Below are 23,995 nucleotides of genomic sequence, written 5' to 3'. Positions count from 1 at the left end.
ATAGTTCTCACCTGATGACGGTTTCTTGTGTTGCAATCGAAACGTGGTGATCTGTTATTTATTTTATTCTTTCTACGTGACTTTACCGAAAGAACCAAAAAGTAACTACTTTCTCTCTCTCTCTCCCTGAAGCCCTCTCGTCGTGGCGAACAGACCTCGACATTGGCATCGAGCTCCGGAACATGTTGTTGCCACACACAAGAATACACTCGAATTTAATTTAAATATGTATTCTTATTTAGAGGTGTGAGATGCGTAATAGTGAACGTTCGATCGCAGATGTTTGTTGGCGGAGTTTCAATCCTGGCGCGGATTCGTGGCTCCAACTTCCACATTTCATTGTCATTTTAATCCCCAACTTCTGGATTTTTTTTGTAATCGAAATACCAGCTGCTACTTGGGAGTCTTGTGCAAATAGCACGTGCAAACAAGGCAGTGCCGCTCTGAGATTAGTTTTGTTTTATCTATTCCAATGTGGTGCCATTCCAGACTTCATGACAGTAATACATTTTACAGCTTCTTGGTTCTTTCGGTAAAGTCACGTAGAAGGGAAATAATAAAGTAATACAAATATAAAACAATACAATTCTCACGACGTTCACAGAAAGAACCAAGAATATGAATCCCTGCAGTCACGAAAGCTTTAAATCAAAATGTAATTTTACATCGTTTTGTCCATGCACCGCTGGATGAAGGCCTCTCAATCCACATGGTGGTCAGCCATGGTGGATGTTGAACCGTACTTCACCATGCTGTGTGAAGGTGAAATCAGGGGGATTTGGATCCGTGCTGGTTTCACTCACCACCGCTGCTATCCGAGGCTGGTCGACAAACTCGATTCGCTGGGTTCATTGCGCAATGTGAAAATACTTGAAACCTCGCCTGCCATACACATATATTTGTTTTACTTTCAGGGCCACAGTGTTGTTGACGAATGTGGTGAGTTTTTTTTGTATATAGGGCTCCCCGGTGGCTGTGAGATGTTAACTCCCTCTCCTGGTATACATGAGGTCGTGGGTTCGATCCCGACACTGACGCCTGCTTCTGTATATTTGGAGTTTGCATTTTCTCCCCGTGGTCGCGTGGTCTTTTCTCCAGGTACGCCGTTTTTTCCCTCCACATTTAGAATTAGCACGCGTTTAGAGTATTTGGCTGCTATACATTGTCACATGAAAAGCTACTAAATTGGGCTATCATTTACGGGCAGATCGCGTCTGAAAGAGAGCCAAATAGCTCAGTGGGTCTTCACCTGGTAAAATAAATAGTTTAGTTAAATGCGTGGTGGTCAACCTGCCCGGAGAGGTGGCTGCCTCAGGGGCTATTTTGACCCAGGCCTCGCACAGAAGAGGGCATCACAACTGGCCCGGTTATTGTCGCTCACGAGCAAGGGAACCCCACGTGGCGTGCTAGCCTGGGCCTCCACGAACCTCTGGGCTGCCCTGGCTAAGTGGTCGCCCATCCAAGCATTCCACCTTGCTTAACAACAACAATAATGATAATTTACACCATTGGAACCTCATTTGCCAGTAAAAAATATGATAATTGTTTTTTACAAGGAGTCATGTTTGCATAGACCACAATACCTGCAGTCATAATGCAAATAAAAAACATAACTCTGATAATGTATGCACTGTCCTTGAAGTTGTTTTACTGGCAAATGAGGTTCCAATGGTGTAAATGCTTACCCCGAGCTCTCATACTCTGATGGTGCATTGTCTTTGAGTTGTGCGCCTTTTGGCGTCATCTGGTCCAACCCATGTGAGACTAGGCTCTAAGGAAAGCTGTTTTGGGTGTGGACCAATCAACTTCAAGGACAGTGCATACCAGAGGTGGGACAAAGTCATTGTTATGCAAGTCCAAGTCGAGTCGCAAGTCATCAAATTCATGACTCGAGTCTGACTCGAGTCCAAGTCACATGACTCGAGTCCACATCTCATAGGTGGGACAAAGTCATTGTTATGCAAGTCCAAGTCGAGTCGCAAGTCATCAAATTCATGACTCGAGTCTGACTCGAGTCCAAGTCACATGACTCGAGTCCACACCTCTGGTGCATACATTATCAGAGTTATGTTTTTTGTTTGCATTATGACTGCAGGTATTGTGGTCTATGCAAACATGACTCCTTGTAAAAAAAAGGCGTCAGTTTTGTTGCCAGATAGAAGGGTAAAAAACCAATTATCAATAATGATAATGTTTAGTTTTAGACAGATGAGTCGTAAGGCGCAAATTTCATTTCACAATCGCCGCCTATGACACATTTGTCCTTTTAAGTGCACAACGTTCTTGACAACTGCAGAGGAACCGCAGGAGACGAACGAGTTGGGAAGGGAGCCATGAAGTGAGCTCGCGCCGACGATTACCCAAGCTTCCGAAATCTGGCCGCATTTGGGGCAATTGTGGTGAGCGGCATGTGGAACATTCCAGAAGGTTGCTGGAATGTACGTTGCCATGACCGTGCCCACTCGAGCGCCGGAGCTCGCGGTCCACTTAGACACACGACGTGAGTCAGGCGGAGAAAATTCACTTTGTTCTTGCGATGGTTCTGGAAGGAATTAGACTGCGAGAACAACACGTTAATTGTGAAACACAGAGCACCGATTTTATTTCAACCTGGCGAGGGAATGCCAGAAGCAGAAATTGGGCCGAGATTGAACAATTGACACGCAGAACAAAACCCTTTGGCAGTAACAACCTCATCCCTGAACCACAATTCCCTGAGCGATCCACACTGTGCACGTGGCATCAAACGGCAGCATCTGATTTAGAGCAATTGTTAATGAATGTAGGGTCCTTTATCAATCCACTGACGGATGAAGGTCTCCCCCACGCTTTTGGAGGAGGTTTGGAGCACAGATGTGCATACCTCTCAACCCCTTATCAGTGCCCTAACTTATTACAGACCAATTCAGACATTATTGGTCACCCCGTGCCCCATATAAAACTCAATGTTCATCCTACAAAGTCCCATCACAAGGAAGAAACACAAACAAATCTCAAAAAAAAATCTGCCCGTATTGAGACGGCTGTACGCCGTATGGACCCGGAAAACTAAATTTCCCTGTACAATAATACGGGTTAAACCGTTATGGGTTGACAGCCGTGAAAAAAACCCCTCGCACGGTGGACACTGTACCGTAAACGCGCCCCCACGTAATTTTGACAACGACATTCCAATTCATAATCATCGCAGTCATCACCAGCCATGGTCAATCCCCACGTGAGCCTGCGGTGTCTTACGATGCGCACCGGCCCGTTACGAGTATCTTGGGGTGCGTGCATCTCCCGGTGCGTGTATGTAGCGGTGTGTGTATCTCGCAGTTTGTATATCTAGCGGTGCACGCATCTAGCGGTGCACAGATCTAACGGTTCGTGTATCTAGTAGTGCACGCATCTCCCGCTTCGTGTATCTTGCGGTGTGTATCTCATGGTGCGTGCATTTCCCGCTGCGTGTATGTAGCGGTGCGGTGTATCTCGCGGTCAATCTCCCGCTGCGTGTGTGTAGCGGTGCAGTGCATCTCGCGATTGCGAGCATCTGCCCACGTGTTGTTTCTGAGGACGCACCGCGCTTCAGGTCCCTCAACGACGAGAGAGAGGCAGCCTGCGGAAGGAAATTGACTTGAAACGTTTGGGCTCAACGCAAGGTTGGTGGTGGTGGAGGACAAACAGAGACAGGCACAGTGCCGGACTAAGCTATGTAGCATTTGTTAGAAAGGTACCCTAAAAAAAACATCAATATTAAAAACACATTTTTTATTATAGGGTTTTCCCCTTTTTTCTGGCAACAAAACTAAAACAAAAATTCAAGGAATCTTGTTAACATTAACTACAATACCGGCGGTCAGAATGCAAACCAAAAAACATACTCTGATAATGTATGCATTGTCCTTGAAATTGATCGGTCCTTGAAATTGAAAAATCGCGTGACGTCATTTATGGACGACCCCCTGGTAACGTCAAAAGAAGGCGACGTCACAAGTCGACGTCACAAGGCGACGTCACAAGGCGACGTCACAAGGCGACGTCACAAGGCGACGTCACAAGGCGACGTCACAAGGCGACGTCACAAGGCGACGTCACAAGGCGACGTCACAAGGCGACGTCACAAGCCGCCGCTGTCTGGGCAAGTGTAAGCGGGCAGTAACGTTGCTCTTCAATAACGGGCAAAAATAAATCACACACACACAGACATCCGTTTGGTAAACGATTAACACTGATTTAAACGTAACACTGACACAGAAACACTCGTCGCAAAACACTTTCGAGTTGTGGCAGCAAACAACCAATCGCGTCGCTCGAGAGACGGGTCGCGGCGTCCACAACCGGAGCGACCGCGTGGCGCTCTTCGTCCCATCCGAAATGCTGTAACAGCAGAGGTCGTAACCGGGTACCCGATAACCGTACCCTACCCAATACCCGGCTACCCGTACCCGGCCGGGTACGGGTACCCGTTTGCGACCCTGGTGAGGCCGGGTACGGGTACGGGTAGCCGCACGTGACTCACCACAACCAATGAGTGAGAAGGCCGTGAGTCACTGGTGAGTAACCGTTTGTCACTCATTTCCCAACGTCTTGTCACAATTCAAGTTCCTAGAATCAACCCACCCGCGCCTGCAACATGGCTTCATCCCAGAGATCGCAATCGGGTACCCGATACCCGTACCCTACCCGATATCCGGCCGGGGACGGGTAGCCGGATATCGGGTAAGGTACGGGTACCCGTTTGTGACCCTGGTGCGGCCGGATACGGGTACAGGTAAGGAATCAAAACCCGTTTGCGACCTCTGTGTAACAGCCTCCCCGCCATCGCGCTGGGCAGAATGTAAAGATTAAAATTACCGGAGAGAAACGGCGTGGATTAGAGCGACCAGTCACATTGAGCTTTGTCCATTGGACACTGATAGCAAGTTATGCGTCGGAGTAAACTTTACATAATGAATGTACGTGTAATTTAGAAAGTGCCTATCTATGGCAGCAAGACGCCTCAAAATATATTCTTTCACCGCTGGTGGGAACTGATGGATGCAGCCAGCCATGCTGACACGGCTCACGTGGGGATGGTTGGCCAACGTTACGCCCGGCCGCCTTTGTCTCCACAGTGGCTTTTTGTTGACACACCACACCAGATACTGATTTGCGGGGAGGCCCAGGACCGATTTTAGATAATCACCACCGGTTACTGGCGGTGGTCGTGAGCGGTTATCGAACTCGGGTCATCAGGTTCGTAGCGCAGCGCTAACCGCCAGCGCCACCGTACGATGCACATTTTTCCCGCGAGCCCTCCCAAACGAGCAGTCATTGTACATTCATTACGATATCCGAGAACTTCCAGTCGATCCGCACACTCCGTGTGTGCACGTGGTCTGACCCTGACGCGCCGCTGGCAAAGCAAAGCGCCTGGAAATGAGATGCAAGGCGTCCACGCGATGTTGAGCTTCTTCAATTCAGTTCGTGGTTCCGTTCCTGAAGAGCTGTTGTTGTTGTTTTGTTACAGCTCAGGTAATGAAAAAATGTCGCTGGCAATTTACTTTTCGCGAGGAAGCACTCGATCACAACTTTCGCTTTGAAGGCGCCAGCTGGTTGAACCAAACCGTCTCCGATCACTCAAAGTCTCAAAAAATATTTTCGATTTGTGAATCCAAGCGAGCAACATTGTTTTTTTTGTCATCACCCATTTCCATCTGAAAAATAATACATTCACAGTTCCCCCACGCTGGCGATGTTACACCGCAGCAAACTCAAATGTTCATCGCAGAGATCAAGTTCCTCGTTCACTTACAATCACAGCGCCCTTTCACGTGTTTTGACCGACAACCGATTTGGTGAAGACTGCTGCTGCCGCCGCCGCTGCTACGTTGACAGTCAAAGCGCAAACGACAAACAAACGCAACACGATCTGTCAATTATGACGCCCGGTACGGCCTTGAAAGTAAATATATATATATGATAGGCCAATGCCTATTCTATATTTCTCCATTTGAAGGCCACACACACAAACGCACGTGGCGTTATTGACACACGCGTGCGAGGGGGGCAGGGGGGGGGAGCTTCTTCGGTTCGCTTCGCGAAGGCGTGCGGCACGAAACGTTGGACATCGCGCCAAGCAACAACCGTGAGAACCTATGCGGTCGTGAAAAAACGCAAACTCATACCACATTGGTTTTGTTTTGTTGTGAACCCCCCCACACACACGCACATCCGCTTTGGTTAAATAAATAAATAACCCCCAGGCTTCTTTGTCAAATGGATTCCATGTGTCCCTTCCTCGCAGCCGAAACGGCAGCGGGACGGATGAGGAACAGATCTTTGGCACTGACGCTGGAGAATCAGCTTCTTCTGCAGCAATGGGGTTTGCGAGTGAGCTGCGGGAACGTCGATTTCTGCCGTCGTTCACAATTCGACGTACAGAGGGCATTTAGCAAAGAGCACCCTCGAGCCAAGACCCAGAACCCGACTTAAAAGGGTTCTTGCCTATAAACGCATCTGGCAGTTCAACCGGCGTCGACGGGTTCGAGCGAGCAGCCCGACTCTGCTCACGAAACACTGGAATGTAAAAAAAAAGTGGTCGAGAATTTCGCTTGGTGCTAATTCAATGCCACTGAAATTGGGGACGTGTTTGTTTTTGTCAAACAATCAAAAAAAGCGTGGATTTAGCGCACACGTGGACCTTCGCGACCGATAATATTCGCAATTGATTTTGGGTCAGATCGCCATGCGAGTATAGTGGCACGGCAAACATTGGCACGGCACACATTGGCAAGGCTCACATTGGCACGGCACACACGTATGTGTGTTGAACTTCTTTCGCACCGTACGTAGCCACACGTGCTAATCGGAGGTGCGGGGGAAAGACAACAAACGGAACACATAAGACAGTTCTAAAGAAATTAGTTTTCAATCTAGATTTAAAGGTGCATAGCTCCAATGGCAGAAGCGCATCTGAAAGCGTGCGATGCGGTGACCGTCTTTGTTCAATGGCTAGCCCAAAGCCGCTGTGATGATGACCGGAGTTGGCATGGTGGTTTATGATCCTTGACGACATCAGCAAGGTATTGTGGTTCATTTGTGGAAAGCACTTTGTGTGTAATGAGTGCGAACTTATATTGTATTCGTTCGTCAACTGGAAGCCAATGCAGAGTCACGAGCACTGAAAGCAGATGGTCAGATCTTGCAGTGCCCATCATGACATGTGCCAAAGAATTTAATATATGATGCAGCTTGGTAATGTTATGCCAGACATCCCGTAGCGTAGTAAGTTGCAATACTCGATCCTTGTTGATATTATGATACACGACTCAATAGTGGTCGAATGTGTAGAGCCCTTGTTATATTCTGGTCGAGTATGGTGCCGCGGCTCTATAGACGAGTAAAAAACTGAATCCTGGAGTCTGTGACCGCCACATCTGATCCTCCAACAACATACATTGATTTGCCAAAAAAATGGCGATCCTGGGACAACCAGAACAAGTGGCAATTCTCCCGAACAACCCATCAGGGGTCCTCCTGAAAGACAATGTTGACACTCAGCGAGGCTTTCCTGGAAGGTTACGGCAAGCCCCTCAAACGACACCCTTCCGAAGACCCTGGCCAGGCCTCAGAGCCTACCCCAAAGGCCTCGCCACAACCGAAGATCTCAACTAGGCCTGAAGAAGAACGAGGCAGACTTTTCTGGGTAACAGATTAAAATAAAAGCAATTCTCTTATCGGCAGCACCAAGTCCAGTCACTTCAGTAAGCCTGTCGCTACCCCCTGCTCGCTAATCTGCATCGCTCAGGAAGAGACATGCGAAACTAGGAGGTCGAGATGCCGCCGCCCGGAGACCCGCGGACCGACGACACCCCCTCAAAACGGATGGCTTTTGTCCCCGGCTTCCTCCACCTTGAGCCCCTCAGTCCCCACGTCCTCCAATAGCAGCCCATCCTCGTATCTCAGGATAGCCCTGAGCTGGGCCCAGAAAAAGCTCTGCTTGGTGGCCTCCGCGGGCCACTCCAGGTAGGTCTTCTTGGACAGCAACTTGCGCAGCTTGCAGAAGCGGCTGGGCAGCGATTCGGGGCGGATGGGCTCCTTGAGGAGCAGCACGAGGTCCTCCATGGCGTCGTGCGCCGGCCGCTGGTGCGCAAAGTACAGCTCGTAGTTGCACCACTCGCTGTCGACGAAGGCACTGGACAGCACGAAGATCACCTTGCGGCTCAGCTCGATGCTGTCGATGATGTTGTCGATGATCCACATGCCGGGCGTGAAGTCGCGCTCGTGCACGCACACGCGCAGCGGCGGGCGCGCCGACTCCAGCTGCGGCATGAGGTTCTCGCGCACCCACGCGGCGTCCTCGTGGCTGTACGAGATGAACGCGTGGAAGCGGTAGTCCCGCCCCCCCGGCGCAAACTGCCTGCCGCCCCCCCTCATCCGCTTGCGCCGCTTCGACCGCAGCAGGTTCCACATTGCGCAGATGTACCAGGGCACGTCGAAGCGGCGGCACAGCGCGAGGCACACGACCGCCAGTGCCGCCGTCACCACCACCGACACCAGCACCACGAGTCGCACGTCGCACTCCAGCGAGCCGGGTCGGAAACGCTCGAGCTGCGTGCCCAGCAGCTGCGCCGGGTGGTAGCACGTGTAGTTGTTGGGCCAGCCCTCGAGTCGCACGGGCGAGTCGTGGGCCCGCACCTCCGACAGGAAGCCCCACAGGTCGCAGGTGCACTGGAAGGGGTTGTTGTCAGCCCGCAGGCTGCGCAGGGCCACCATGAGCTCGAAGGTGCCACGGTCGATGACGCCGAAGGAGTTGCGGTCGATGGCAAGGAAGCGCAGGACAGGCGCTCGCCAGCCCGACGGGATGTACTTGATGTTGTTGCCGCTGAGCAGCAGGCACTCGAGCCTGTTGGCGCGGGCGAAGTAGCCGAGGTCGAGCCGGTCGACGTCGCTGAAGGACAGGTCGAGGTGGCGCAGCGTGAGCGGCAGGCAGCCGTAGACGTCGCCCGCCGCGCGGTTGTACGACAGGTCCAGCCAATCGATCGGCTGGCTCCAGTTGCAGCGCTCGACCGCGCCGCCGATGGAGTTGCGCGCCAGTGAGATGTTGCGCAGCGCGCCCCAATCGCGCACCAGCTGCGCCACCGTCGCCAGCCGTGTCAGCGCGTTTTCGGCGAGCAGTAGCGTGCCTAGGAGTGGCACCGTGCCGCGGTAGTCGCAGCCCACGTTGAGGAGAGCCGAGTCCGTGAGCCGGTTGTTGGAGATGTCCGCCGTGACCACGCGGCGCATGGCGGCCCAGGCGGGGCATGGGATGTCGTTGAAGTTGACATTGTTGATCGTCAGCACGTCGAGGCAACTGTACCAGTTGAAGTTGCCGTCGAACAGCAGCACGTCCGGGTTGGTGATGTCGCGGAAGGCTAGCGCCCGCAACGGCAGCATCCCCACAGGCACGCGGGGTCGCTCCGTCACGGCCGATTTCGTGAAGTCGACGGCGATGAGCGCCATTTCCTTCACGGCGCTGCGCTGCAGGTGCTTGAGGATCAGGTAGTGCAGGTTCTCGTTGAACTTGCCGCGGAAGAACTCGAGGTTGCGCAGGCCGGAGAGGCGCGGCAGCGGCGCGAATAGGTCGTCGGCGCCCGTGTAGTAGTTGGTGGCGAAGAGGCGACGGAAGCGCAGGCTGCGGACGCTCGTGGCCGCGAGGTCGGCCAGCATCGGCGTCACCGCCGTCGGCGCCGCGTCCAAGTCGCAGTCCAGGGTGATGGCCGGCTTGGCGCTCCCGGCCAGCGAGGCCAGGGCCCCCGGCTCATAGCTCCGGAAGCCCTGCCCGGTCTTGAGGGAGAAGATCGTCAAGTCGAGCGAGCGGAGGGCCGCGAGGTCGTCAACCCGCACGTCCGACACCAGCTCGCCGCCGAGCCACAGGTGGCGCAGCGAGGTGAGGCGCGAGAAGGTGATGCCCAGCTCGACGCGCTGGTACATGTTGTTCGAGACGTTGAGCATGCGCAGGCTGCCGAGCAGAGGCAACAGCTGAGTGTCGGGCACCACCGTGAGGCTGCGGGCGGAGAGGGGGAAGGGTCACGTGACGCACAACCAGAACCCCCCCCCCCGCAGCGTCAGCAATGCTGGAAGGGATCGAGCCCCCCCCCCCCCCGCTGCTCAATGCTCAGAAACCGCACCCCCCACCCCACCCCCGCCGTTTCAAAATTCTTATATCTGTAAATTTTTTGGCCGGCCATGCGTCCATGTGTCAGTGCGTCCAACCCACCCGCCCATCCGTCCATTCGTTTCTCCCGTTCGTTCTTCCGTCCATCTATCCGTACGTCCGTACGTCGGCCCATCCATCCCAACGCGTCCGTCTCTCCGCCTGCGCGACCGCCCGCCCACACGCCCGCATCCGCGTCACCTGTTGTTGAAGAGGTCGAGCTCTTCGAGGGCCTTGCAGCCAAGGAAGGCGTGGTCGTGCATGCGCGCCATAACGTTGAACTGCAGCTTGAGCTGGCGCAGCAGCGGGTAGCGCCCGAATGCCCGCTCGCCCAACTCCGCCAGCTCGTTCCGCGACAGGTCCAGCGAGGAGATGTTCGCCGGCAGCCCCTGGGGCACGCGCGTCAGCCTGCGCCCCGAGCAGTCCGCGTGCGAGTCTGTCAGCTTGCAGTTCTCGGCTGCCTCCACCGACCCCGTGGATGACCCAGCCGATGGACCAGCTGATGACCCAGCTGATGACCCAGCCGATGGACCAGCTGATGACCCAGCTGATGACCCAGCCGATGGCCCAGCCGATGACCCAGCTGATGACCCAGCCGATGGACCAGCTGATGACCCAGCTGATGACCCAGCCGATGGCCCAGCCGATGACCCAGCTGATGACCCAGCCAATGGACCAGCTGATGACCCAGCTGATGACCCAGCCGATGACCCAGCTGATGAACCAGCCGATGACCCAGCCAATGACTCAGCTGATGACCCAGCCGATGACCCAGCTGATGACCCAGCCAATAGACCAGCTGATGACTCAGCTGATGACCCAGCTGATGAACCAGCCGATGACCCAGCCGATGACCCAGCTGATGACCCAGCCGGTGACTCGTCCCTTCTCGACTCCCACGGTGGCGTAGCTGGTGACCCAGCAGGTGATCTGGCGGATGATCTAGCCGTTGACGCCACTCTTGACTCGTCCAATAACCCGGCTAGTGACTCGACCAATGACACCGACGATGAAGCCGTTGCTGTTGACGCTGCTGGTGACCTCGACGCTGGACCTGTTGCTGACCTCCCTGTTGACCTCAATACTGACCCCCCGGTTGACTGCACCGGTAATGTTAACACCACCGTCCCTGCTGCTGCTTCTGCCGAGCCCAACGCTGACCCCAAGGGCTCGCGATCTCTGTCTGGTGTCGCCCATCCAGCGATGGGTAGCAGGGAGCACAGCAAGAAGGTTGCCATGGGTGTGGTCCAGAAACTGGGAAGCATCGTTCCGCCTGGTCTGACGCAAAGACACGTTCACACACACACAGATATTGATCCACTGCGGGACGAGGGCCAATCGCATCACGCTGTACCGGTCGTGGGGTTTAAGTTGACCGCACTTCACCACGCTGGTCAGTTTGGGTCGGTGAACGTGGGGGGGGGGGGCATAGGTAGACGTGGCAGCATAGAAGTGCGGTACAACGACGGATTTGGCTTCAGCGTTCACGAGAGTTAACGTGCTCGGTGTGTTCCGTGTGATTCGCTGCAGCCTGCGGTGACTGCAGGCTGTGCCCTACACTAACCTGCGATTTACACATGTTACAGCGCAGCATCGCACATTCCATGCCGTACGTGAGATGGACAAACCCTCAACTATACGCCGCTAGGCAGGGCTTATTGGGGGGGGGGGGACATGTGGTTTAGAGTCAAGGCGCACATCAATAACGTGGCGGTTAATATCAGCAGCGGGTGATTGTTTGACAAGCCTGGGAGTTGTCGCAGAACCGGAAAGGCAAAAAAAACCGGTCCAGAATTTGCACGCTTAAGTAAACACTTTATTTTCGCTCGGCAAAAAGTGTACACGCGACTCGAACTCGATGAGCCCAGAACGCGCCGCGGATCTAAGCAGAGTCGAGGCAGTGCAGTGGGGCCGTCCATAAATGGCGTCACGCACCTGGGGGGGGGGGGGGGGGGTCAGACATTTGTGACGATGTGTGACGAGGGGGGGGGGTTAAAATGTGACGTCACATAAAAATGCGCAACTTTAAATAAATATAGACAACACGTTCTACTTAATTAAATGGACGTTTTAATAAATGTTTTCTCCTACAACATCAGAGTGCAGCGCCACATTAAACACGCACTACAATGACAATAGTTTAAAGAGATTTGAAGCATGTTTTATTTTTGGGGGGGGGGGGGCAAAGCTTTGTGACGTCATATTTGAGGGGGGTCTGACTGCCGCGTGGTCACCGGTGGATCCGGGCAAGGGGAGGGGGGAGGTCCGATATCTCAAATATGACGTCACAAAGCTCTGCCCCCCCCCCCCCCCAAAAAAAAACACATGCTTCAAATCGCTTTAAACTATTGTTATTGTAGTGCGTATTTAATGTGGCGCTGCACTCTGATGTTGTAGGAGTAAACATTGATTTAAAAAGTATATTTAATTAAGTAGAACGTGTTGTCTATATTTATTTAAAGTTGCGCATTTTGATGTGACGTCACATTTCTCACCCCCCCCCCCCCCCCATCGTCACACATCGTCACAAATGTCTGACCCCCCCCCCCAGGTGCGTGACGTCATTTATGGACGGCCCCTTAACCGTGGCCGGCTGTCGAACTCGGTGCGCCAACCACTGTGCCACCGCTCCCCTGAACTGCAGCCTATCAACGAATTGCTTCGCAGGGCAGGAAAAGAGGGCGGCACCTTGCACAGCATCGGCGTCTTAAGTGTTGCCAGATGTTGCTTCAGCTCAAGGCCGGAGCCATGTAGTCAACATTTGGGGGGGGGGGGGCAATCTTCCAGGCGGTCTGGGGGTCCCCCCCAGAAAAAAAATCTAAATAAAAAAAACACATTTCCTGCCATTTCCTGCCTAAAATAAAAAAAACTTCACTAACACATGGGATGGACTTTTTGTTTATTTTTTACAATAATGTCTAAGTGTATTGTATTCAATTGCTTTTTTTTACCTTTTCTTGTTTCATTGTATGTAATGGCAGAGATTAGGGATTTATAAAGTACAACCATAACCACAATCATATAAACAGAAATCTATTTTATAGCAATATATTGGGGGGGACATTTTGAGCATATTTGAATATGGGGGGGGAGATGTGTCCTCCCCCAATATATATGCTTCAGCTATAATAATAGGGTTTTCACCTTTTTTCTGGCAACAAAACTGAAACCTTTAACAAGGAACCATGTGTGCATTGACCACAAGTATTGTGCCAGAAAGAAGGGGAAAACCCCTATTATTATATTTTGGTACTGGCAAAGGAGGGCTAATGCTGCTGCTTGCTTCGTCTACTCAATGGTCACCATTCTAGAGATAATCCGTGGGCGGATTTTCCGATTGACATATTTATCCTTATTTGCGACGAGAAAAATAAAAAAACGGAGGCTTTCGTGACCAATATCATCCATAATACTGTACAGGTTTTTTTTTTATTAGATCGCGTAAAAATATAAATGTGCTGTCGTTAAACCCGCTACCACCCGACACAGCCAACGAGTAAGGCGTTTGTCACGTAAACAGAACGTGCTAATTCGTTACGAGTACAGCACTAACCGGTGTGTTAAAGAGCAAATCTACAACATTGTAAATGTTGTAAATGTTGTGTATTTGCGAACCCAAAAAACATGTATTACACTGGTCAACACACTTTTTCTGGCATAAGGTATTCCAACGTTTTTAAGGTAATTTTGGGGTACTGATTCCAAATCTGGCATCAGTTTTTGTCTATCACATCAGGTTTTGGAGATATCAAATATTGCATTTTCAATAAAAACTGCAGAAGAAAGATATTACATAAATGTGGATATCTACATAAAATTATATTATAAACGCACTATCCTAAAAATACAGCACCATATTTTAACACTAAAGCAGTCACTGACTCGCAACAACTTGCAATCATAAGTGACAGAGTTAATTTCGGGTAAAATCAATGAAAATGGGGTATGCCGATAGCATAGAATGAGATGTGATAGAGCAAATCTGACATCAGATTTGGAATCAGCACCCTGAAATTAGTCTAAAACAGCTGCAAAAGTCCAGGCCAGAATTTTTTTTTAATTTTGTTGCCCAGTGTTATAGAAAAAATAAACAGTTGCAGGCGTTTGGGGGCAATGATTAAGCTGCTCAAGGGCAGGTGACTCATGTGGCTACAAATAGTCCGTGGGGGGGGGGGGTGGTCAGCGAGCTACGCTACGATCCCGGCCACCCGGGTTCGATTCCCGCTCACGGCCAACACCAGTGACAACTATCTAAATCGGTCCTGGGCATCGCCTTGGTTGACTCAGCTAAAAAAATGAGGACCTGGTTTAATGTGTAAACATCGTCATCGGGGAGACAAAGGTGGCCGGGCGTGTCGCTGGCCACACACCACCTCTCCCGTGCCGTGCCGGCCTTCATAGGTGCTGCTCGCTCACAGCACTTTGCCCCGACAGCCTGTTGAGGCTACACAGGAGGGGGATCTTTTGTCTTTGCACTTAGGCAGCGAGATAAACACAGCGCTCGACTTTAAGAATTCCAAAAACCAAAAACAAACAAACGTGGGAGCTCATCGGCAGGCTGCACAGATGGAATATTAACACATCGTGCGTGTGGTCTCGGGGTCACTCTGCGGTCCGGCCAAATTCCGGTGTTCGACTATCCATCGGTTGCGCGTGCCATACGCCGCTCGCAAATCTAAGAGAGCTTCCCTCCCATTGAGGAGCGAGGGAGATTCGTTGACTCTGCACAACCGGCGAGAGATCGAGACAGCTGGCACAGCGGTCGTTTAAACCCCCACGACACTCGACGCGGTACAATATCTGTCGCGGGCAGGACATTCAGACAAGGGCCTTGATTTGAATTCGAGCAGGGCCCCTAAATAAAAAAAACACGTAAATATAAAAACACAAATTTTTCACTTGCATAGTAAAGTAATTGTATTTTTTCATTTGCTGTACAGCCAGATAATACTACAAATCGCTAGCCTTAAACACCCAGTCGTTCATAAAATTTGAAGGCGGTATAGTACTATAATAATAGTAATAGTACAGAATCACTGAACCGGTATTGATAGCTTGAACTAAATTAGCGCGGGGCCCTTAAAAGTGCGGGGCCCGTAGCTACTACATATGTAGTACATATGTAGTATCTACTACTACATATGTAGTAGCTACTACATGTGTAGCTACTACTACATGTGTAGCTACTACTACATGTGTAGTAGCTACATTTGTCGTAGTAGCTACATATGTAGTAGCTACTACTGCATATGTAGCGATACGCTCAGGGGCTCAGTGTATGTAGTAGCTACTACTACTACATGTTGCTACTTTTGCTACTACGATAATCCGGCACTGAACCCGAGCGCGTGCCTCGTTCGTTCTGCATCTCGGCTCGCGGCGAGTTCTGGGTGTGCACGAGGTCGCTGCTGTAGCCCCTTGCGAGTGGGACACGTCCCCCTCCACCCCGCCGTGTCCCGTAAACTACCGCCACTGCCGACCGCCTTAGGGCTGTGGTCATCACAGAGCCGCTTGGCTCAATGTGGGCACCCCCACCCCCCTCCTGACCCAGCTGACATAACGTAGCCTGGTTCTGGCAGCCACAATTGACTTGAACCTCACTGGCACTCGCCTGCCCGCGACGAGACGCACTGCGGTCTACGCTCCTTCAACGGAGGAAGAACAGTAACAACACGACACCAACTCTCCACCTCTCTCTCTGTCTCCTGAAGCCCTCTCGTCGTGTCCAGCAGCAGACCTCGACGTTGTACACTGAGCCCCTGAGCGTATCGCCCCTGCTGCTGCTGTTGCTGCTGCCTCCTTCACGCAAACAAGAAGAGATCAGAAGCGTCGCATTTGCGCTCGGCCGTTGCGCCACCCGCTCCACGTCCACAATCCGCTCCGCACCTTTGACGCGCGGTCGGCGGCACGGAACGCGCACCGAGCAGGTACGCGCACGACAGCCACGGTGGGCATGCGGCGACAGGGTGAGAGAGAAGCCTCCTTACCTGCTGGCACCTGGGCTCACTCGTAGCAGTGGGAGCGGTCGTGGCCGCGTCGCAAAGCCACCGACCCGCCACGGAAGAGACGCGCTCGCACGGCCGATACAAAACGTCGAAGTCTTCCTCCTCCTCCTCTTCTTCTTCTAGCGGCGGTGGCTGGGAACTCGGTGGCGTCGCGGCCGATTGAATGCGACCCATTGGCCCCCCTTCACGCGGACAGCAGCAGGGCGCAGTGGCCGTTCCATCGGCAACACGAAACTCAAGAGAGGCGGATAAACAAAAGAAAAGACAAAGTTCCTCCCCAGCCCCGTATAGTCTCAACAGACTTCTGGGACAAGTGCCGTTAGCGAGTAGCACCTGTGGAGGCCGGCACTGTGGCACACGACGGGGTTGGGGTAGTCGGCACCACGCCCGGACGCCTTTGTCTTCCCCAGGTGGCGATACGTTACGCGGCGCACCGGGAGCTCATTTGAGGCCGCGTCGCCCTCGGAGATGCCAAGAACCGGTTCGGATAATCGTCACTGATCTTGGCGGCCGTCGTGAGCGGGAATGGAACTCGGGTGGCCGGGGTTGGTGGCGCAGCGCAGCGCTAACCGCAACGCCACCGCTCCCCGCGAGGCTCGGTCAACAAAGATCCCCCGCATCGCCAGATCCCATAACCACACACAACACGCAACACACGGAGTCTGCCAAAACCCTCCTCCTCTTCCTTGTCGAGTTAGGCACCAACAGGCGAGTGCCCCCACCACGAGCGCCACGCGTAACTGGCCGTCTCTCTGTTGATCCACACGCGGCGTTTCCTCTTCACCGAGTGGCGGGCTCTCTGCCAAACCCTCCTCCTCCTATTCTCTCGATGTTGTTACGTCATTGGTGCCCAGGCAGAGAGTTAAACACGCGTGTCTGGGTGTGCGTGTGTGTGCGCGTGTCTGGGTGTGCGTGTTTGTGTGTCTGGGTGTGTGCATGTCTGGGTGTGCGTGTCTGGGTGTGTATGTGCGTGTTTGGGTGTGTGTGTGCGTGTCTGGGTGTGTTTGTATGTGCGTGTCTGGGTGTGTGTCTGTATCGTTTCGGCCTTCATAGGTGCTCGCTAACAGCACTTGCCCCTACAGTCTGCTAAGGCTACACGGGGGGATCTTTGTCTTTGTGTGCGAGTGGTGGAGCAGCGGTTAGCGCGGTGCGCTACTTACCGAGCAGAGACACGATTTGGATTCCCGCTCACCAGTCCTGGGCCTTCCCTAGGTCGACTCAGCCTCAAATGAGTACCTGGTGAGACAAAGGCGGCCGGGCGTGGTGCTGGCCACCCACCCCCTCGTGTGCCGTGCCGGCCTTCTAAGGTGCTCCCTAACAGCACTTGCCCCAACAGTCTGCGAAGGCTATACGGGGGATCTTTGTCTTGTTTGTGTGTTTTCAACTGTGGCGATGACTACTTTGGCAGTGGTGCTGTGCATGAGCAAGCACCAATAGCGTCAGACATTCGCCCCAAAGTCACTGTGGCCTTGAACAGGAATAAGATATATAATGAATAAGCGACGCTTCGGGGGAAATGGTCCTTATTCCATAGCAGGTAGAACTGAGTCATTTTGTTTCGGCCGATGACTTCTTCTTCACAGCACATAAATAAACAATTTACGTGCCCAAACTGTCTAAAAACAGTATGTACATTTTTTCCCTCCCCCTATTAAGGCCACACACACACACTGTGTTTTGTGACTGCGACAGAACGCGTTAATCTTCTCGTCATTAACCGCGCCTGTGCACCTACTGCCAAAACGGCAGCAGCAGCAACAGCGAACAGCGTCATTAAAGAATGGGTCGCCCCCTAACGTGTTCAATTGAGACATTTAAATGACCTAGGAAAGAAAATGATGACTCCGTATGATCGAGGCACCGGTTGGCAATTAAATCCGAGCAAACGTTGCTCAAGGCACTCGAGCGCTGCATTTGGCAACGAGCATTTATTGACGCGTTTTGATTTACAGCTGCAATGGCCCTCCGAGTCGTGAATCTGATAATTGGTTTTTTACCCTTCTATCTGGCAACAAAACTGACACCTTTTTTACAAGGAGTCATGTTTGCATAGACCACAATACCTGCAGCCATAATGCAAACAAAAAAAACATAACTTTGATAATATATGCACTGTCCTTGAAGTTGATTGGTCCACACCCGAGACAGCTTTCCTTAGGGCCTAGTCTCACATGGTGTTGGACCAGATGACGCCAAAAGGCGCATATATTATCAGAGTTATGTTTTTTGTTTGCATTATGGCCGCAGGTATTGTGGTCTATGCAAACATGACTCCTTGTAAAAAAAAAGTGTCAGTTTTGTTGCCAGATGGAAGGGTAAAAAACCAATTATCATATTTTTTTACTGGCAAATGATGTTCCAATGGTGACTCGTGAATCGTTCACCCTTCGCGGCGTTTGGCGAGAAGCCACCGCAAATCAATAAATGTCTTCGCTTTTCAAACGCTTGTCTGGAAGGTTGAGTGTCGACTCGTCTGTGCCACGGTAGGCGATGTTATGAACAAATTTCAACCACAGTTCCGATGATCACTGTTACATTGCTTTTATAGCTTTATTTTGGTGATTTCGAAAACGTTTTTGGTTTAGCCATATTTGTTTGTTGTAGTCCAGAGTTAGACTGATAACTTTAATCTACATTGTCTTATGGTTGTTATTGTTTGACTTGCATCCCACTGGGAATTTGCACACAGCGTTGAAATGCAGTGTTTTTTTCTGGAAGACTTTGCTGTTTTTTCCTGGATTTTTCTGTTTGCGCGTAGTCACTTTAATATGTTACTTGTTCATGTTTTTGTTTGTTGCGGTTGCACCCGGATTCAAGAGCCGAATGGCTCACAGGGCTATACCAACAAATGAAACTGATGGCTTCTGCTCGACTTCACGAGGCGGCTTGGGTCCAGGCGGCGTACGAGGCGTGCAAACACGACAAGATCAAATCGATATCTCTTATCGCTCCATTATAAAACGTTAATCATCGACGAGCCCAGTAATTAATCCAGCGGCCTGCTGCGCGTATAAAAAAAAAGTGATTTCATCCAGACATTGGTGTTCATCTCTCGTTTACAGCACTGCCTGCAGAGCCAGTCCTGGACATTCCACGTTTCTGTGACGGGGACGAGTCCACCCGTACGAGTCAACCACTGTTGGTTGGCTTCACCCACGGCGGCATTGATTTTATCGGCCCCGGAAGGGATGATGGCCTCAATCTTGATTTGAAGCTTTCGTGACTGCAGGAATCCATACTCTTTGGTTCTTTCGGTAAAAGTCACGTAGTTAGAAAAAATAATAGATCACGACGTTTCGATCGCAACACAAGACGGTCGCTTGCGTTGCGATCGAAACGTCGTGATCTATTATTTTTTCTACCTACGTGACTTTCACCGAAAGAACCAGAGTATGGTGGCCTCAGTTCAGCCTCCCAACCAGGATTTTAAATAGTCCTAGGAAGTATTGAGTTCATCTTCTTGGTTCTTTCGGTAAAGTCACGTAGAAGGGAAATAATAAAATAATAAAAATAAAACACTATAAAATAATTCTCACGACGTTTCGGCTACAACGCAAGCAGCCGTCCTCCATAGAATTGTATTTTATTGTTTTATTTTAATTTATTATTTCCCTTCTACGTGACTTTACCGAAAGATCCAAGAAGATGAATCCCTGCAGTCACGAAAGCTTTAAATCGATATTGAGTTCATGATAATGACCGTTACCTTCCAGGACGACGTGGCACGGATCAACCCGCTGTGATCCCGGCTCACCGGGACAAGGAAGTGCGCCGAAAAAGACGTGGATTCTACCCGTTCCGTCTGTGTGGGATACAGCGTTGCCCCCTCACACGCGCGTGGATTTTCTCCGGGTGCTCCGCTTTCATTCCCACATGCACAAACACTCGTTCATTGGCCGAGAACGCCTTCATTTATAGAGGATCGCAGAGCTCGGGCAATGTTTGGTAGTGGAGCGGACTCACACCGCCGACTCACGCAGGCTTGAGAGGGATCGCCATTATCTTCGCTACAAATCACCACAGGCTTTCCCCACGGTTCAGACCCGAATGGCAAACGGAACTACAGTTTCGTTCACACCGAATCAACTTCATGGAGTGGGTGGGGGGGGTTGATCGTGACGCCCCATGCTCTTTGTGTTTAGTTTATTGTCCCACACCACATCCGATTAGCACGGATGGCTACGTACGGACAGGGAGCGTTTTTTTTTACCGCTCAGCGTTAACATTCAAGATAACAGATCTCCGAACCAGAAGGGCGACTCCGCCAGGTCACCGGAGACGATATACATCTCCAGCGAATTCTGATCGCTGGACAACATCGGCGCGAACCTGCTCCGATTTTATCGCAGAATCTCCTGCCGTGGCTATTTTAGTCGAGGGCACGGAACGGCGAGCTGTGAAAGGTGGTCAAGGCAATAGCGCCTCGGGTCCACACGAAAGTGAGATTTGACTACGCAGTCGGAAGGAAGAGGGCGCCTTTGTGAATGGAATGCGGTCGCTTTGCATGTCGCACGTTCAGCGGACGACGGATAAGAAGCTGTTTGGCGAGCACGTATTGAGGCCGGCACGGCGACACGGGGACAGTGACCCTCCGTCTTTGTCTCATTGTCTCTCCCCCCCAAGGGTGGCCGACGTCGTTCGCACGAACCACGGGCACGATAGACGGATAAGAAGCTAAATTTCGATTTAAAGCTTTCGTGACTGCAGGGATTCATCTTCTTGGTTCTTTCGGTAAAGTCACGTAGAAGGGAAGTAATACAATAAAAAAAAATTATAAAATAAAATAATATTTCTTTCATAATATTTTTTTATGTTTTATTTTTATTATTTTATTACTTCCCTTCTACGTGACTTTACCAAAAGAACACAAGATGAAAGGATAAGAAGCTGTTTGGCGAGCACGTATTGAGGCCGGCACGGCGACACGGGGACAATTTCCCCCCGTCTTTGTCTCATTGTCTCCCCCCCCCCCCCCCCCAAGGGTAGCCGACGTCGTACGCACGAACCACGGGCACGATATTCACATTTAAGGCTGAATCGACATAAAGGGGCAGGCGGGGTCTGAAACCAGTCGATGATGACGCTGCTGCTGCTGCTGCCGTTTCGCCATGGTCAGGAGTCAAACTCAGGTTCTATTGGAGGGGGCGGCGATTCGTCCGCCACAAGGGAGAGGTGTTGTGGCCACGGCTACGGGGTGGGTCGACTCGTACATCCAGCAGTGGATTGAGCATGGGCCCATGGGAGATGCGGTTAATAGCCGAGTCAAACGCTCCTCCTCTCTTCGTCCGCTTTAAGTCAACCCGCGCGCTCGCAGACTCATCTCCGGATTGAGCAGGGGGGGTTGGTGGTTCCATCCCACGACGATCCCCACAGCGTCGCATCGACGCGACAACAGAAGGCAAAAAAAAAGAAACCGGTTTTGGAACAAGCTAGGCGGACGTGCTTCGCGAATTACATACTTGAAAATGAATTGTTGGAAAAAAAAGCGCAATTAGATTTGGTGACGGAAATAACTTTACCTGGCGTGAGTGAGTCAGCCAGCCCAGAACGATTACACGGTTGAGTAATTCGGAAATTTCAACCGTTTTCCTTGATGGAAATTATCGTGTAGCGGTACACAATCATCGAATTAACTCCATAAATGTCATTACACCAGCAACGGCAATTCGGAAATGTCAACTGTTTTCTTTGATGGAAATGCTCACAACGCAGCTTATAAGCAACTGGTGGTTTTGGTAAAATGCTAGAGGCGGTCTAGTGTGGGGGGGTGGTGCTGGGTCTGGATAAGGCATTCACTCGCCACTGATGGTAGCCGTGGCCAGAAACCACTCGCTTCCTCATAGCCCAGCGCCTGCCCCCCCATGCCACATGAGACCCAGTGGTGCAGCTGCACTGCCTGCACACTCGACACCTACGAAGCCAAAAACGCCTCGCCGGTTCCCCACTCCGCGCGTTACCCATCTCTCATACCCTCGCAACTTGCAACAAGGTCCTGTCGGCAAGCCGGTAGGATTCCTCCTCGAACACTTAAAATGTGATTTTTTTTCCCCCCCAAAACTATATCCCGATTGCGCAATCAGCGCAGGCACAACCGATGCATTTGGAACGTGGAAGTCTCGCGGAGCCATGCTTTTGCAACCCTCCGTGCGATGAGAACGGCGAAACATTCCAAGATGCCCCCGACCCCGATGCAAGGGTTAACATTCGTCGCGTGAAGAGTCAAACCGTCACATTATTCTGCGAGCTGGAAGATTTGCTGGTTTATCCCAGGATGTTTCTGTTGCGCGTCGTCGTTTTCAGATGTTCTCCGTTCATATTGTTTGTTGCGGTTGCACCCGACTCAAGAGCCGCATATGGCTCACAGGGCTATACCTAATACATGCAACTTGAATGAGCCGGGTTGAAGTGCGGGAACCAAATTGATTGCGACGCGACAGTTTTTTGTGCGGTCATTGGTGACCGACTTTGAGACGAAGCAACGTTCAACCGCAGGCAGATGTCAACCTGGATTCGAACGGAGGGATCTCACTGGGCGGGACTATGTCGCTCGGCTGGCCTGGGAATGCCTCGGGATTCCCCAGGAAGAGCTCAAGTCTGTCGCCAGGGAAAGGGAGGTCTGGACGGCCCGACTCAACATGCTGCCGTGACCCTCAACAGGACAAGCGGATTGAGACACGGACGGATCTGTGGTGGATATTCTTGGTTCTTTCGGTAAAGTCACGTAGATAGAAAACAAAAATCAAATAAGCAAAAAACCCACGACGTTTCGATCGCTACACAAGCGGTCTTCTTCAGGTGGAGAGAAAAGAGGGGGCAAGCCTCCAATTGTAGCTGCTTATAAGTACCATCGCCTTAGAGAATTCTATTTCATGTGAGCCAGCCACATCAAAGTAACGATCAGCTACGGCAAGAGTATTGGTCCTGCCGTGTTTCAGATCTGCCTTGTGTTCACAAACACGGTCCGAGACATGTCGTTTGGTTTCCCCAATGTAACTGCTGCCGCAGGTACAGTTTAGTTTGTAGGCGCCGGGATATTGCATGTCAGGAATCTTGCCAAAGAGAATGGATCCTTACAATCACAAAAACTTCAAATCTAGAAAGGAATATTGTCCTTCACAGATGGGATCAGGTCACGAATGTTGTGCAGTGTTAAATCGGACCTGGATCTTGTGTTGTTAAAGATTTTGGAAATCTTTTTGGTTATCCCTGCTATGTAAGGTGACTATGTAAGGTAAGGTGATCTGTGGTGCAGCGGAGTGCTCCGACCTTCCAGCCACCCGGGGCCACATCCCTTGCAGAATTACTGGACAAAACTCCACAAAACTCCTGGACGGATCTGAAACTCCAGAGACCCCAGCAGCACGCACCGCCCAACCGTGCCCTATTCCATCGGTTTATTTTTAAATTATGAGCATCTTAAGACATCGTACAAGGCAAACGTTAATCTCTAATAAGTCAAACATTTCGTTATCTAGACACCACCTTTATTTATATGGTGACAACCTGGTCTTACCGACGCCCCCCCCCCGACCCTTTCCTCCCCTACACAATAACCAAAATAGATCTGCCCCTTTCGACCCCCTCTACCGTTACATCGAGCCAACCCTGTGTGTGAACGATGACACCCCCACCCCCTACCCACCACATAACCCCCGCCACCGCCCCCCATCAACAATCGCACAGCTCTACAAAGCCCACAGTAATTGCGAGACCCAATGAGCTGAGGAATGGAGTCTGGGTGCGTTGGCGTTTCACTGCAGCACGCAGACTTTGTCGATCCCGTTGGGTTGCAAGGCGGCGTGGACGATGGTGGGGGAGGGAGAGCACTCGG

The 23,995-nt window shown here is 51.5% G+C and overlaps 1 protein-coding gene across 2 annotated transcripts; it reads right to left on the bottom strand.

Moving 5' to 3' along the window:
* Window positions 1-2,506: 2,506 nt before the first annotated feature.
* LOC144950792 (toll-like receptor 2) lies at window positions 2,507-17,284 on the bottom strand. 2 transcript variants are annotated; one of them, XM_078880882.1, is made up of 3 exons: window positions 16,147-17,284; window positions 10,361-11,432; window positions 2,507-10,009 (listed from the first exon to the last, which is right to left on the bottom strand). In XM_078880882.1, the coding sequence occupies exons 2-3, from the start codon at window positions 11,422-11,424 to the stop codon at window positions 7,840-7,842; spliced, it is 3,234 nt and encodes a 1,077-aa protein (XP_078737008.1). In that variant the 5' UTR covers window positions 11,425-11,432; window positions 16,147-17,284; the 3' UTR covers window positions 2,507-7,839. The 2 variants fall into 2 exon arrangements, with proteins under 2 accessions (XP_078737008.1, XP_078737007.1); XM_078880881.1 differs by having other exon boundaries at window positions 2,508-10,009; window positions 10,361-11,437.
* Between the last annotated feature and the right edge of the window lie 6,711 nt (window positions 17,285-23,995).

Source organism: Lampetra fluviatilis, chromosome 59 (assembly GCF_964198595.1).
Source record: "Lampetra fluviatilis chromosome 59, kcLamFluv1.1, whole genome shotgun sequence".
NCBI classification, from domain to species: domain Eukaryota; kingdom Metazoa; phylum Chordata; class Hyperoartia; order Petromyzontiformes; family Petromyzontidae; genus Lampetra; species Lampetra fluviatilis.
This window is presented reverse-complemented; position numbering and strand designations above follow the sequence as displayed.